At 31.2% G+C, this 15,021-nt stretch overlaps 1 protein-coding gene across 1 annotated transcript in view; it reads right to left on the bottom strand.

The window, feature by feature from the left end:
- Positions 1–2,769: 2,769 nt before the first annotated feature.
- Positions 2,770–15,021, bottom strand: part of LOC149788585 (store-operated calcium entry regulator STIMATE-like) — a 60,524-nt gene continuing 48,272 nt past the window's right edge. Inside the window, exon 7 of the mRNA XM_089974640.1 lies at positions 2,770–14,740. Within this exon, the coding sequence (XP_089830766.1) occupies positions 14,498–14,740 (243 nt within the window). The 3' untranslated portion in view covers positions 2,770–14,497. The remainder of the gene's footprint in view (positions 14,741–15,021) is intronic.

Below are 15,021 nucleotides of genomic sequence, written 5' to 3'. Positions count from 1 at the left end.
GTATTGATAACTGTATTAGTCTAGTTCTGTGTCACTTGTATTGATAACTATTGGTATAGTTCTGTGTCACTTGCATTGATAACTTTATTGGTATAGTTATGTGTTACTAGTATTGATAACTACTGGTATAGTTCTGTGTTACTTGTATTGATAACTGTATTGGTATAGTTCTGTGTCACTTCTATTGATAACTGTATTGGTATAGTTCTGTGTTACTTGTATTGACAATTGTACAGTTGTGCATAATTGTAATGATAACTGTATAGGCATAATTCTGTGTTACTTGTACTGGTAATTGTATTCGTATAATTCTGTGTTACTTGTAGTGATAATAGTAAATACAGAACCCTGTGGTGTTACTTGTATTTATGCCATGTGTCATTTAAATCACAAATATTAAGTGTTGTATATATGTATTTCTGTTATATGTTGATCCAAAATATATAAATCATAAATATTGATAAACACGGCTTACACAGGCCTTCAATACAGAATGCTAGGTACTAGGTATAGCACAATTTGTTTTCAAACTTGTGTATCTAGCTGTAATGGCTAAGTGGTTAGCATGCCAGACTTGCGGCAGAAAGGGTCAGCTACCATGGTGTATCCTTGTGTCAGGCACTCTACTCTAATTGCTTTGGCACTAAATAACCAACTAGTTTTGCTGTGCCATAAAACATCAAACTAAACCTTTACATTTTTCTCAGGAATATTGTAGTGAGCATTAGATTTCATACAATCATTTACTTACATCATAGAATTTAATAATCTGTACAGAAAACTTGTATAAGTGTCAATTTCTGCAGAGCTTGAGTCTTCAAACTGGTACCTTATTTATCAGGGATGAACCAATCTTTAATATGTGTGGTAGTCTGATGGGCTAGCAAACGGAAACCATTGGTAGCCCACAAGAAATTTTGGTAGCCCGCATTTTTCAATGGATAAGCATTTCCATTTAATGTGCCATTAAAAATATGTGGACAGATAAAATATTAAGGCGGTAAAAGGTTCAGAAAACAAATAGATAAACACTCTAAGTACATAAAATAATTTATGTAATTATGTTTTTCTACTTTTTTTAAACATTCAACAGTCAAATATCTTAATTTAAACTTGACAAACAATCAGTTGAAAATGACAACGTTAAGCCTGGGTAAAATTGTAGCCTAAATTATAAATCAAATGACAACGTTAAGCCTGGATAAAATTGTAGCCTAAATTATAAATCAAATGACAACGTTAAGCCTGGGTAAAACAGTAGCCTAAATTATAAATCAAATGACAATGTTAAGCCTGGGTAAAATTGTAGCCTAAGTTATAAATCAAATGACAACGTTAAGCCTGGATAAAATTGTAGCCTGAATTATAAACAAATGACAATGTTAAGCCTGGATAAAATTGTAGCCTAAATTACAAATCAAATGACAACATTAAGCCTGGATAAAATTGTAGCCTAAATTACAAATCAAATGACAATGTTAAGCCTGGGTAAAATTGTAGCCTAAATTATAAATCAAATGACAATGTTAAGCCTGGGTAAAAGTGTAGCCTAAATTATAAATCAAATGACAATGTTAAGCCAGGGTAAAATTGTAGCCTAAATTATAAATCAAATGACAATGTTAAGCCTAGGTAAAATTGTAGCCTAAATTATAAATCATATGACAATGTTAAGCCAGGGTAAAATTGTAGCCTAAATTATAAATCAAATGACAATGTTAAGCCAGGGTAAAATTGTAGCCTAAATTATAAATCAAATGACAATGTTAAGCCTGGGTAAAATTGTAGCCTAAGTTATAAATCAAATGACAATGTTAAGCCAGGGTAAAATTGTAGCCTAAATTATAAATCATATGACAATGTTAAGCCAGGGTAAAATTGTTTACACATAATGTTGCACTTTAGTTTATACTTGGAGCTTGACCACACTCCCCTGGCAGTTTGTACCTCTCCCAATTCTTAAACAAAAAGCCTGAAGGCTGCAAAAAAAATGCACAAATCTTAGTTATTTCAATCATGCATTTATAATTTTAACGATTGTCACTAGAGGGTCCCTAACATTGTTATCTTCATGTTTCAAAGCAAACAGGAGTTTCTATGCTACAATGGCATGCATATTTCCATGGGCCTGTGTATTTTATGAATTTGTACAATAAATTTTCATTTCTTCAAGGCATGTAATGTGCATGTTTACAAATTTGAGAGCATATATTTCCATTTCTAATTTTTGTTTTTTTAAAAATAAATGTTAGAACTAGAAATATAAAAAAAATACAGATGATGCAGTCTTTATGTTCTTTTTATTTGCAATCCATAGACCCAACTCGTTCACTGAAAATGTACTTTTCTAGGAAGCGGAAAATGACCATCAGCAAGCCAATTCTTTTTATGTTAGCACACCACATTGTGTTTATTTTGTTCAATCCCTCCCTCAGGATATTTTTTTTGAGAAATGTGAAGGAGATGACATTGTTAGGGACCCCCCATCCATAATTGGGTTGAAATTAGACAATAATGAATAAGTAAGTTGTGTTTATTTTGTTCAATCCCTCCCTCTTCTTCAAAAGTAATACGGTGAGTAAAAACTGTCCAGGGAGGGTTGCATAATAAAAATCATAAAATAACCCACATCAGATGCAGAAAAGGCAGTCAGGTTATCTGTTTGATAGATTTCAATTACATAAAGTAACCTACATCAGATGCAGAAAAGGCAGTCAGGTTATCTGTTTGATAGATTCCAATTACATAAAATATATAAAAAGTCAACTGTGCAAATATAGATCTTTATTTCATAATCCCTCTTCACTATCACAATACAAGAATCATTTATAATTTGGCAAAAGAGAAAAGACAAATACAATCAATCAAAGCTCTATGACTATAGTAATTAATTTGATTGATTGTTTTACTGATGATATTAGCTTACATTTAATCAAGGATCAAAATATTTTATTCAAGATATTAGTGTACAAAAAAAAAATCATAAGCAAGAAAATAAGAAAGCATACAAACACAAACAAAAAATGTAATACTTTCGTTACATATAATGATTGCCAATGATTTAAAGTCACAAGGTTATATTAACCTGAATAATAAAATAATGAAGTCATGTCTTACTTATATAAAGAAAGCTTTCTTGCCAAAAAAAGATCACCTGTAAATGTGCTCAAAGGTTTCAATGTCTACTTTAGAATTTGTCTGATAACCAATCAAGCACCTAATTTACAAATATGTATTATGCTAGCGGCTTGGACATCAAATGAAAAATAGTATCTAGACTTTAATAGTATTATTTATATACAGGTACCTGGCTTATGTAAGGCAGTTACAAGAACAAAATCTGGCGTGTGTAAGACATGTATTTACAAGAAAAAAGAAGAATCTATTACTTTGCTGTAGGATTTCAGTGACTGAATTATGGACAGTAGAACATCAATGATACAATTTATTACAGTACTGTAATTAATGACGATGGTCACATGACTAGAAATAAATGACTGTAGTTTGTGTGCATGGTTTCTGAAAATTATTAGTGGTTTATGTCAGTATTCATATAACTGGAAATGAATTACTGTAATTTATATGGTTGGTCACATAAATGGACATCAATTACTTATGTCCATTGGTGACTCACACAAGGTATCTATCCACAATAAATAAAGATAACAAGCAAATATGAATCAATTTAATTTTAATCATCCCCCTGTAATCCTAATCATAGTCTCTAAATAAAGTATAATCATAATTGTAATTGTAATCATCCCCCTGTAATCCTAATAATAGTCTCTAAATAAAGTATAATCATAATTGTAAGTGTAGTCATCCCCCTGTAATCCTAATCATAGTCTCTAAATAAAGTATAATCATAATTGTAATTGTAATCATCCCCCTGTAATCATAATCATGGTCTCTAAATAAAGTATAATTGTAATTGTAATTGTAATCATCCCCCTGTAATGATAATCATGGTCTCTAAATAAAGTATAATCATAATTGTAATTGTAATCATCCCCCTGTAATCCTAATCATAGTCTCTAAATAAAGTATAATCCTAATTGTAATTGTAATCATCCCACTGTAATCATAATCATGGTCTCTAAATAAAGTATAATCATAATTGTAATTGTAATCATCCCACTGTAATCATAATCATAGTCTCTAAATAAAGTATAATCATAATTGTAATTGTAATCATCCCCCTGTAATCATAATCATGGTCTCTAAATAAAGTATAATTGTAATTGTAATTGTAATCATCCCCCTGTAATGATAATCATGGTCTCTAAATAAAGTATAATCATAATTGTAATTGTAATCATCCCACTGTAATCATAATCATGGTCTCTAAATAAAGTATAATCATAATTGTAAGTGTAATCATCTGCCTGTAATCATAATCATAGTCTCTAAAAAAAGTATAATCATAATTGTAATTGTAATCATCCCCCTGTAATCATAATCATAGTCTCTAAATAAAGTATAATCATAATTGTATGTGTAGTCATCTGCCTGTAATCATAATCATAGTCTCTAAAAAAAGTATAATCATAATTGTAATTGTAATCATCCCACTGTAATCATAATCATAGTCTCTAAATAAAGTATAATCATAATTGTAATTGTAATCATCCCCCTGTAATCCTAATCATAGTCTCTAAATAAAGTATAATCGTAATTGTAATTGTAATCATCCCCCTGTAATCCTAATCATAATCTCTAAATAAAGTATAATCATAATTGTAATTGTAATCATCCCCCTGTAATCATAATCATGGTCTCTAAATAAAGTATAATCATAATTGTATGTGTAGTCATCTGCCTGTAATCATAATCATAGTCTCTAAATAAAGTATAATCATAACTGTATGTGTAGTCATCTGCCTGTAATGATAATCATGGTCTCTAAATAAAGTATAATCATAATTGTAATTGTAATCATTCCCCTGTAATCCTAATCATAATCTCTAAATAAAGTATAATCATAATTGTAATTGTAATCATTCCCCTGTAATGATAATCATGGTCTCTAAATAAAGTATAATCATAATTGTAATTGTAATCATCCCCCTGTAATGATAATCATGGTCTCTAAATAAAGTATAATCATAATTGTAATTGTAATCATCCCCCTGTAATCATAATCATAGTCTCTAAAAAAAAGTATAATCATAATTGTAATTGTAATCATCCCCCTGTAATCATAATCATAGTCTCTAAAAAAAAGTATAATCATAATTGTAATTGTAATCATCCCCTGTAATTATAATCATAGTCTCTAAATAAAGTATAATCATAATTGTAATTGTAATCATCCCCCTGTAATCCTAATCATAGTCTCTAAATAAAGTATAATCGTAATTGTAATTGTAATCATCTGCCTGTAATCATAATCATGGTCTCTAAATAAAGTATAATCATAATTGTAATTGTAATCATCCGCCTGTAATCATAATCAGTCTCTAAATAAAATATAATCATAATTGTAATTGTAATCATCCCCCTGTAATCCTAATCATAGTCTCTAAATAAAGTATAATTGTAATTGTAATTGTAATCATCCCACTGTAATCATAATCATAGTCTCTAAATAAAGTATAATCATAATTGTAAGTGTAGTCATCCCCCTGTAATCCTAATCATAGTCTCTAAATAAAGTACAATCATAATTGTAATTGTAATCATCCCCCTGTAATCCTAATCATAGTCTCTAAATAAAGTATAATTGTAATTGTAATTGTAATCATCCCCCTGTAATCATAATCATAGTCTCTAAATAAAGTATAATCATAATTGCAATTGTAATCATCCCCCTGTAATCCTAATCATAGTCTCTAAATAAAGTATAATCATAATTGTAAGTAAATCATCAGTGCCAAACAACCTGTAATCGTAATTGTAAAAGAGCACCTGTAATCGACCCTATCCCTGATACTGACCATCAATGAATGCTAAAAGGTAGTCTTCCATGGCTTACACAGTCATTGTCATTTTGAGTTATAAGATTACAGTCTTCCAAAAGTCTAATCATGGCTTTGTCATTTTGAGTTACAAGATTAGTCTTCCAAAGTCTAATCATGGCTTACACAGTGATTGTCATTTCAATTTAGAAGATTACAGTCTTCCAAAGTCTAATCATGGCTTACACAGTGATTGTCATTTCAATTTAGAAGATTACAGTCTTCCAAAGTCTAATCATGGCTTACACAGTGATTGTCATTTCAATTTAGAAGATTACAGTCTTCCAAAGTCTAATCATGGCTTACACAGTGATTGTCATTTCAATTTACAAGATTACAGTCTTCCAAAGTCTAATCATGGCTTACACAGTGATTGTCATTTCAATTTACAAGATTACAGTCTTCCAAAGTGTTATCATGGCTTACACAATGACTGTCATTTCAATTTCCAAGGTCACAGTCTTCCCAGGTGTAATGGAGGTAAGCTTGCCATTGAGATTTTCAAGGTTAATGTCTTCCAAGTCTAATGGTAGCTTACATATTGACTGATACTAATAGTTACAAGGTTATAGTCTTCTAAAGTCCAAACTCATTTATTGACAAGTGACAAGTTAGAGTGACAAGTTAGAGTCTTCTGAGGTGTAATGGAGGCAAACAAATTAGTTATCATTCCTAATTACATGTTTACAGTGTTCAAAAGTTTAATGGTGACTGTCATTTCAACTTACAAGGTTACAGTGTTTTAAAGTCTAATTGTGGCTTCCAGTGTGACTGTCATTTCAAGTTACAAGGTTACAGTGTTCCAAAGTCTAATTGTGGCTTCCAGTTTGACTGTCATTTCTTGCTACAAGGCTACAGTATTCCCAAGTCTAATCATGGCTTCCAGTTTTAGTGTCATTTTTTTAGTTACAAGGCTACAGTGTTCCAAAATCCAATCGTGGCGTACACAGTGACAGTAATTTGAGAGTTACAAGGTTACAGTCTTCCAAGTGCAATGATTGCTCACCTAGTCATTGAGAGTTACTAGGTTACCAAAATATGTAATTATGTGTAAAAAATAACCTTATACCAAATGCATCCCATAAACTGCTCATGGTATAAGACTGAATTATTAAGTCTACTTCTACACAAAACATGAAACTTTTATATGTATACTATTAAGAACAATAAATAACAACTATGATCTACAATCACAACTGACTACAATATGTACCTTATTCTACAATTTTCACCCAATAAAATAATATATATATATAATTTGTACAAATACAAACTTAACATTAGCATGTTTTACGTAATTCAGAAGGTTACAAAGAAGTCTTTCAGAGTGCTTCAGGTGTCATTTTCTTAAACAAATAGATATATTACCAGTATACAGCAAGTCCATTCAAATCTACCTCTCAGAGGAAATGTTAAGTTCTTCCCATGCTATGACAAGACCAGGAATAAAGGTATTGAGTGGCTGGTGATACAATGACAATTTTTAGCTGAGATACAAAAGCTGTTACAGTAATCAGTCCAGTTATTAGCTGAGATACAAAAGCTGTTACAGTAACCAGTCCAGTTATTAGCTGAGATACAAAAGCTGTTACAGTAACCAGTCCAGTTATTAGCTGAGATACAAAAGCTGTTACAGTAACCAGTCCAGTTATTAGCTGAGATACAAAAGCTGTTACAGTAACCTGTCTAGATATTAGATGATGGGTATCTTAAACTAGGTTGTTCAGCTCCAATGTACATATATCAAAATTCATGTTAGGTTTTTTCTTGTTATTTAGTTCAATTGTGTTGGAGTAACATTTCATTAAAACAATGTTTGCCATTTGTATACAAAATGGATTTTTATCTTGTATGAACGGACTGTACATGAGAAGCCACAATGCATACAATCTTGACTTTTCATACCAGACTAATAAAAATGAAAGAAAATAAATAAATGCTTGGAGTTAGAGACGGCACAAAATGTAACTGTTAAAGTGCAATCCAACTAAAGCCATAACGTAAGTTAATGAGGGGGGAACAGCACTTAATCATGTGTAACACAATACAAAACTCATTCTGACATGGTGTAACTAGGTATACAGTGGGATATATACATGTGTAACACAATACAAAACTCATTCTGACATGGTGTAACTAGGTATACAGTGGGATATATACATTATACAACACTAAAAATTCACAACTTTTGTCCAGGATAACAACAATAGAGCACTCATAGTGATGTGGACTATCTTGGCATACAGTAGGTTATACACTATATATAACACTAGAACTCACAACTTTTGTCCAGGATAACAACAACAGAGCACTCATAGTGATGTGGGCTATCTCGGCATACAGTAGGTTATACACTATATATAACACTAGAACTCACAACTTTTGTCCAGGATAACAACAACAGAGCACTCATAGTGATGTGGGCTATCTCGGCATACAGTAGGTTATACACTATATATAACACTAGAACTCACAACTTTTGTCCAGGATAACAACAACAGAGCAGTCATAATGATGTGGGCTATCTCGGCATACAGTAGGTTATACACTATATATAACACTAGAACTCACAGTATTTGTCCAGGATAAAACTGCTCATACGGATGTGGCGTATTTCAGTATACAATGGGTTATACATTTTATATAACACTAGAACTCACAGTGTTGGTCCAGGATATAACTACTCATACAAATGTGGCGTATCTCAGTATACAATGGGTTATACATTTTATATAACACTAGAACTCACAGCGTTTGTCCAAGTTAATAACTCTCATACTGATGTGTCATATCTGGGTATAAACTGGGACATATGCCTTATATAACACTAGCATTCACAATTTAAAATAATCCAGCAACTCTGATCAGTAATTATGCATTTTCATGCATCAACAATCTTTCATTTTCAACTTAAAAAATGTAACAATTTGTCTGTAAAACCAATTTACAGGCACTGTTCAGCATGCTGATTATGACCATGTAGTAGATTTTAACCCATAACAAAAAAATGAAATTAAATCCTCCATGAACATTTCTGATTTTACAGCAACTTTCTATTTTAAAGACTGACAACCCTGGCAGTTGTCAAACCTTTATGTAGTACATACTATATGCACTAGTGTATAGGTTAAATTCAATTTATACGGTTCTCGCAGATCTGGGGGTATGCACTTTGTTAAGAGTAATCTGTAGAACAAACATCAAAGACCCTGATCTGCTGGTGCATTATGTAACTGCAGATCAGGGTCTATGTTGTTTACATTTGGACCCGATGTATAAGCAAGTATATGCACACATAAATGTTTGAGAGAGCATTAGGAATCCTAGGATGGAGCTAGATTCATACATTCCTTCCTCTCATACCCTACAATGGGAAGAATTTCAAATATCTTGTTTCATTTCAATCCTCAGTTAAATTTTGACTATATTACAGTTGACAATTTTCCAAAACAAATTGCCTTGGTGTTAAATATTCTTTTTGCATTGCTGTACAAACACCAAACTAAACTGCCTTGGTATTAAATATCCTTGCATTGCTGTATCATAAAAAAAAAACCAAACTGCCTTGGTATTAAATATCCTTGCATTGCTGTATCATAAAAATAGCAAATCAAACTGCCTTGGTATTAAATATCCTTGTACTGCTGTGAAAACAACAAATCAGACTGCCTTGCTATTAAATATCCTTGTACTGCTGTGAAAACAACAAATCAAACTGCCTTGGTATTAAATATCCTTATATTGCTTTATCATAAAAACACCAAAACAAATTGCCTTGGTATTAAATATCCTTCTTGTATTGCTGTACAAACACCAAACCATATTGCCTTGGTATTAAATATCCTTGTACTGCTGTAAAAACAACAAATCAAATTGCCTTGGTATTAAATATCCTTGCATTGCTGTATCATAAAGACACCAAACCAAACTGCCTTGGTACTAAATATCCTTGTATTGCTGTATCATAAAGACACCAAACCAAACTGCCTTGGTACTAAATATCCTTGTATTGTTGTATCATAAAGACACCAAACCAAACTGCCTTGGTATTAAATATCCTTGTATTGCTGTATCATAATGACACCAAACCGAATTGCCTTGGTATCAAACATCCTTGTATTGCTGTATCATAAAGACACCAAACCAAACTGCCTTAGTATTAAATATCCTTGTATTGCTGTATCATAAAGACACCAAACCGAATTGCCTTGGTATCAAATATCCTTGTATTGCTGTATCATAAAGACACCAAACCAAACTGCCTTGGTATTAAATATCTTTGTATTGCTGTATCATAAAGACACCAAACCATATTGCCTTGGTATTAAATATCCTTGTACTGCTGTAAAAACAACAAATCAAATTGCCTTGGTATTAAATATCCTTGCATTGCTGTATCATAAAGACACCAAACCAAACTGCCTTGGTATTAAATATCCTTGTATTGCTGTATCATAAAGACACCAAACTGAATTGCCTTGGTATCAAATATCCTTCTCGGATTGCCATTCCATAAAAACACCAAACCAAAAACCAAAAACATGTACCACGTCAATGGTTTCTTTAATTTTGTCTAAATGTTACGAATGTAAAAACCTGACCTTTCTGTAATACAAATCCATTCAATTAGCTAGATAATTTGTTCCATTATTGAATATTATGACTACTTGCAATAAAGTTCATGACTGTTCATGACTGTACCTATTATCAATGTCCATCACATACACTTTGAAAAACAATACCATAATTCTGAAAATGACCCACATACCTGCAAACGAAGTATTCTTTAACATTAAATACGTAAATAAAGGACACATCATTACCATCACAACTGTAATTAACATTTTAATATCATTCAATAAATAGGGTACAATATTTACAAAATTACAAATTCCGACAGAATCAAAAGACAAGTCAAAATAATGCAACCATTCAATTACAGATACACACAGTATTTAAAGCATATTTGATTCAAAATGTACAAGCTGTTCCCTCTTTAATAATAATAATAATAATAAATAATAAATAATAATAATAATAATAATAATAACAATAATAACAATAATAATAATAATAATAATAATAATATGCATATTGACCTCATGCAAGAAAATGACCCAGTCAAAGCAAGAACCATGTAAAACCACAGCACTCTGAATATTTGTAAAGCACTAGATTTCATATGAAGCTAAATATTTTTTGACAAAACATACCATGAAGATACTATTAACAAAACATACCACGAAGATACTATTGACAAAACATACCATGATGAAACATACTATTGACAAAACATAGCATGAAGATAATATTGATAAAACACAGCATGATGAAACATACTATGAAGATACTATTGACAAAACATACCATGATGAAACATACTATTGACAAAACATAGCACGAAGATAATATTGATAAAACATAGCATAATGAAACGTACTATGAGGATACTATTGACAAAACATACCATGATGAAACATAATATGAAGATACTATTGACAAAACATAGCATGAAGATAATATTGACAAAGTATACAGTAAAGATACTTTCTATGTTCATTTAATCCATTAATATAGACAAATTTAATATTAATCCAATTGTATGAACCTCGTCTGCTTGTCTGCAGTCAAACTTGCAACTTTGTAAAAATCAGACATTAACAAGAATACATCCTATCTATACAAGAAAAGAAAAAAATAAAACAGGAAATTTTCTATACTTCTAATAAACTCCACAACCTTATTAGTTAAATTTGTTATTAACTGAATAAAACAGAATTATATTCAGATTTTTCACCCGCCTACAAAAAATCATAAGACCTCAGAATTTCATCCATCACCATTTTTCTGATGTTTAAAAATTCAAATAAGATAAAGAACACTTCTAGCATGTGACAAAGGCAAACATAAACTACAAATGGAGACAATTTATTATTTTCTTTTAAAGTGAATTACTAAAGTAGGAACCATTTCTACACATACGTACACAAAACTAAATTATTCCAGTGCATGGCAGTAGCATTTGCCATAAACCTAACATGAATCGTGATTCTAGAAAAACAAAATATCAATATTCAAAATATTATGCATAAACATGAAGCCAGTGGTGGCTAATCAAGACACAGCAGTCTCATTTCTGACAGTAGCAAAAGTTATGGTAGGCTTTTTTTTCAAGTTTTTAACTTATTTATATTTCCTTTCTTGTTCAAACCTGGAATGAATCATCATGAAGACCTTAACCATTGTGTCAATGGTACAGTTCCGAAGATCTGAGTTAAAGTTAAATTATTTTTTTTATTTACTTGTATTTCCTCAATCCCATTCCTATTTGGGATGTATAAGTATTATAAAGAAAGAAATAATTAGGCAAAATACTCTCTCATGCTTCTGACATCAGGTTAAAAGCCACATAAAAATGTTGTGATCTGGTTTTGGTTACATTTGCTTTTTTTTAATCCTTGGTAAATTCTGCTCATACATGGGATATCTTTTTAAAAAAATATAAAGGACAATTTATTCTGCAACACATTTATCTCTTTGGTCATAATCGGAGTTATCGAAGGTTTTCATCAAATCTGACTTAGAAAGGTCAATTTGTTTATAGAGAAAAACTTCTAAAGACCCAAAACCTCATTAAACCAAAATCTCACTGAAACTTTAGTAGTCTTTTAGTTCCATAATTTCCCTCTTTAATAAATTTCACTGAGTAACCTGAAAAACCCTCAAAACCAAAATTGTAGCTGGTTCCTAATTGGTTTGGTTTTGAGTGGTATGACTTGATTTATGTTTTCATGGATTTTATTCATACTTGTCATGTCTCATCATTATGTGCTAACAATTCTTTCTGCATCATACTACAGCTTTTTACTTTTGTATCAGTGTGAGAATGCCTCCAGCAATGTTTTGAAAATGACTAAAAATACAGGCCCTAAACTTTTCATTCTATTTAGAAAATAACCTACAGTAAACTAAACTCATCAAATGCTAAGCTGCTTTTACAGTTTCTTAATGTGCAAAAATAAACTGACTGAAGCAATATTATATGTATAGGCAGTTTTAAATGCATTTATTATTTCCCAAAAAAAAAAACAATTAAGAAAGGATAAAAGGTGGATTTCTACTGCAATAAAGCTTAATAAATAAATATATACATTTTAAAAAAAACAGTGTATTAACCTGAGTGGAATACATCTACATAAATAGTACATGTATCTGCATGTTCATACCAAAATAAGTTGTACGTAAAGTTTCGGCAAATAAGTACAAACAAATATTTTGGTCCAGTGAACTACTTTATGAGCATTTTGATAAAACCCTCTCAGTGAAGTTTTACATGTGATTCAGAGTATTTTTATTACATGAAAAAACTCTTTGGTCACATTGCTTAAACATATAGCAACATTTTAAGACATGATCTGTCTACTTTCCATATCATATCTACCAATAAAAAAACCTTTACAAAACATTTTCTAAATTGGGACAAACACATTAGCCTAAACAAAACTGAAGGTCAAAACTGAAACATTTCAGTGATCAAATATTTGAATTTTCTTGACTTCATCACATTGTTACATGTATTGTTGTAAACTGACTTAGTTTCATAATGCATTAGTGTTTTCATACTCTCAATCTGTCCATAACTCTGTTACCTACCAAATTCTAGGTGCTAAACATGTGGTTCATTGTGTATCAATCTGCAAGTGGGATCATTTTTGGGGAGCATTCCTTTGAGGTTCTTGGGATGCAGTAAAAGGTTAAATACACAGACATTGCAATAACTGTAACATTTTTAGATATTTTTAAAGCAAAATCTACACATGCAGTCATACCTGAAGGACATGTGATCATGATTGGAGTGGGGATGGAGGTGTATTTGTCACTTATAAGAAACTCAAAGGTAGCCTCTAACTAATACCAATTTTAGTATTTTAGTGTCAGCACACGTTATTTATTACATTGTAAGGATTAGGAAAAGGCAGGATTAATGCATGAAAAAATTCAACTACTTCATGTAAACTGACAACAGTTCTTCCCAGTATGCAATACAAAATGTTAAAAATGGCAAATATTATGTTAAGAAAAAAATGATAGAAGCTATAAGGAACTTTGCATTGATACAAAATCTGAGATTGAAATCATGTCTTTTGCAAGGACATACTCATATAAATACAACAAAAGCAACAAAAAAAACCAGCAAACCAAAACCCTAGTCACAAAACTGTATAAGTACAAAAACTGAACTTGAACTAAATTCATCTTATTCATAAATTGTTTCTCAATACCACTAATTTTACATGCCAGCAGAGTCACAAAGGCTTGAAAGTCTAAAAATCTCCATCATTATGGCTATAGTAAACTCATTTTTGAATGCAAAATATATGATGATTCTGAATTTTCAGGAAGTTTTATGACTACAGGGCCAGGTTGGCATGAACGTCATGGGATATATATATATTGCAAAGTGTTTAAGACATGACAAGTGCTGGTGTCTAAGATATGACGTGACCTTAAATCTCTTCAATGTCACATGACTATGCCTATCAGCTTATTAGAAGTTCTGTTCCTTCTGATGTACGGCGAAGCCGTGTCTCTACATCATCATCTGTAGAGATAATGATATCTGAGTCTCCATCTTCACCCTTATCGATTTTCTTATACTGCATGGCACCACCCGATGATCTGTAGTACTTCACAGAGGTATGGTCATCATTGTTCACATACAGAGTCTTTGTCGTTTTATTCTTCCGCTTCAGAAAGTTATCAACCACCCAGAAAATGAAGGCCTGAAAAATATGACCATGGGAAAAATAAACCAATCATATTAATTCTTGCCAGTACAATTTTTCAGTTTTCACTGAAGATGAATTTGAAAGTTGTATTAATTTTGTTTAATAAGGGTGTACTAAATATACAACATTCATGGTTACTCATACTGTACTATACATAACAGAAGAATGTAATCAATACAGAACTCATGGTACTAATTCAGTTTCCATAGTAAACCTATGCAAACACCATGATATTAAAAATTCAATAACTTAAAATTTCTGAGTGCTCATGATCA

The sequence above is a fragment of the Sinohyriopsis cumingii genome, chromosome 11, assembly GCF_028554795.1.
Source record: "Sinohyriopsis cumingii isolate HCF-2022 chromosome 11, ASM2855479v2, whole genome shotgun sequence".
NCBI classification, from domain to species: Eukaryota; Metazoa; Mollusca; class Bivalvia; order Unionida; family Unionidae; genus Sinohyriopsis; species Sinohyriopsis cumingii.
Note: the sequence above shows the minus strand (reverse complement) of the source record. Positions and strands in the feature narration are given on the sequence as shown.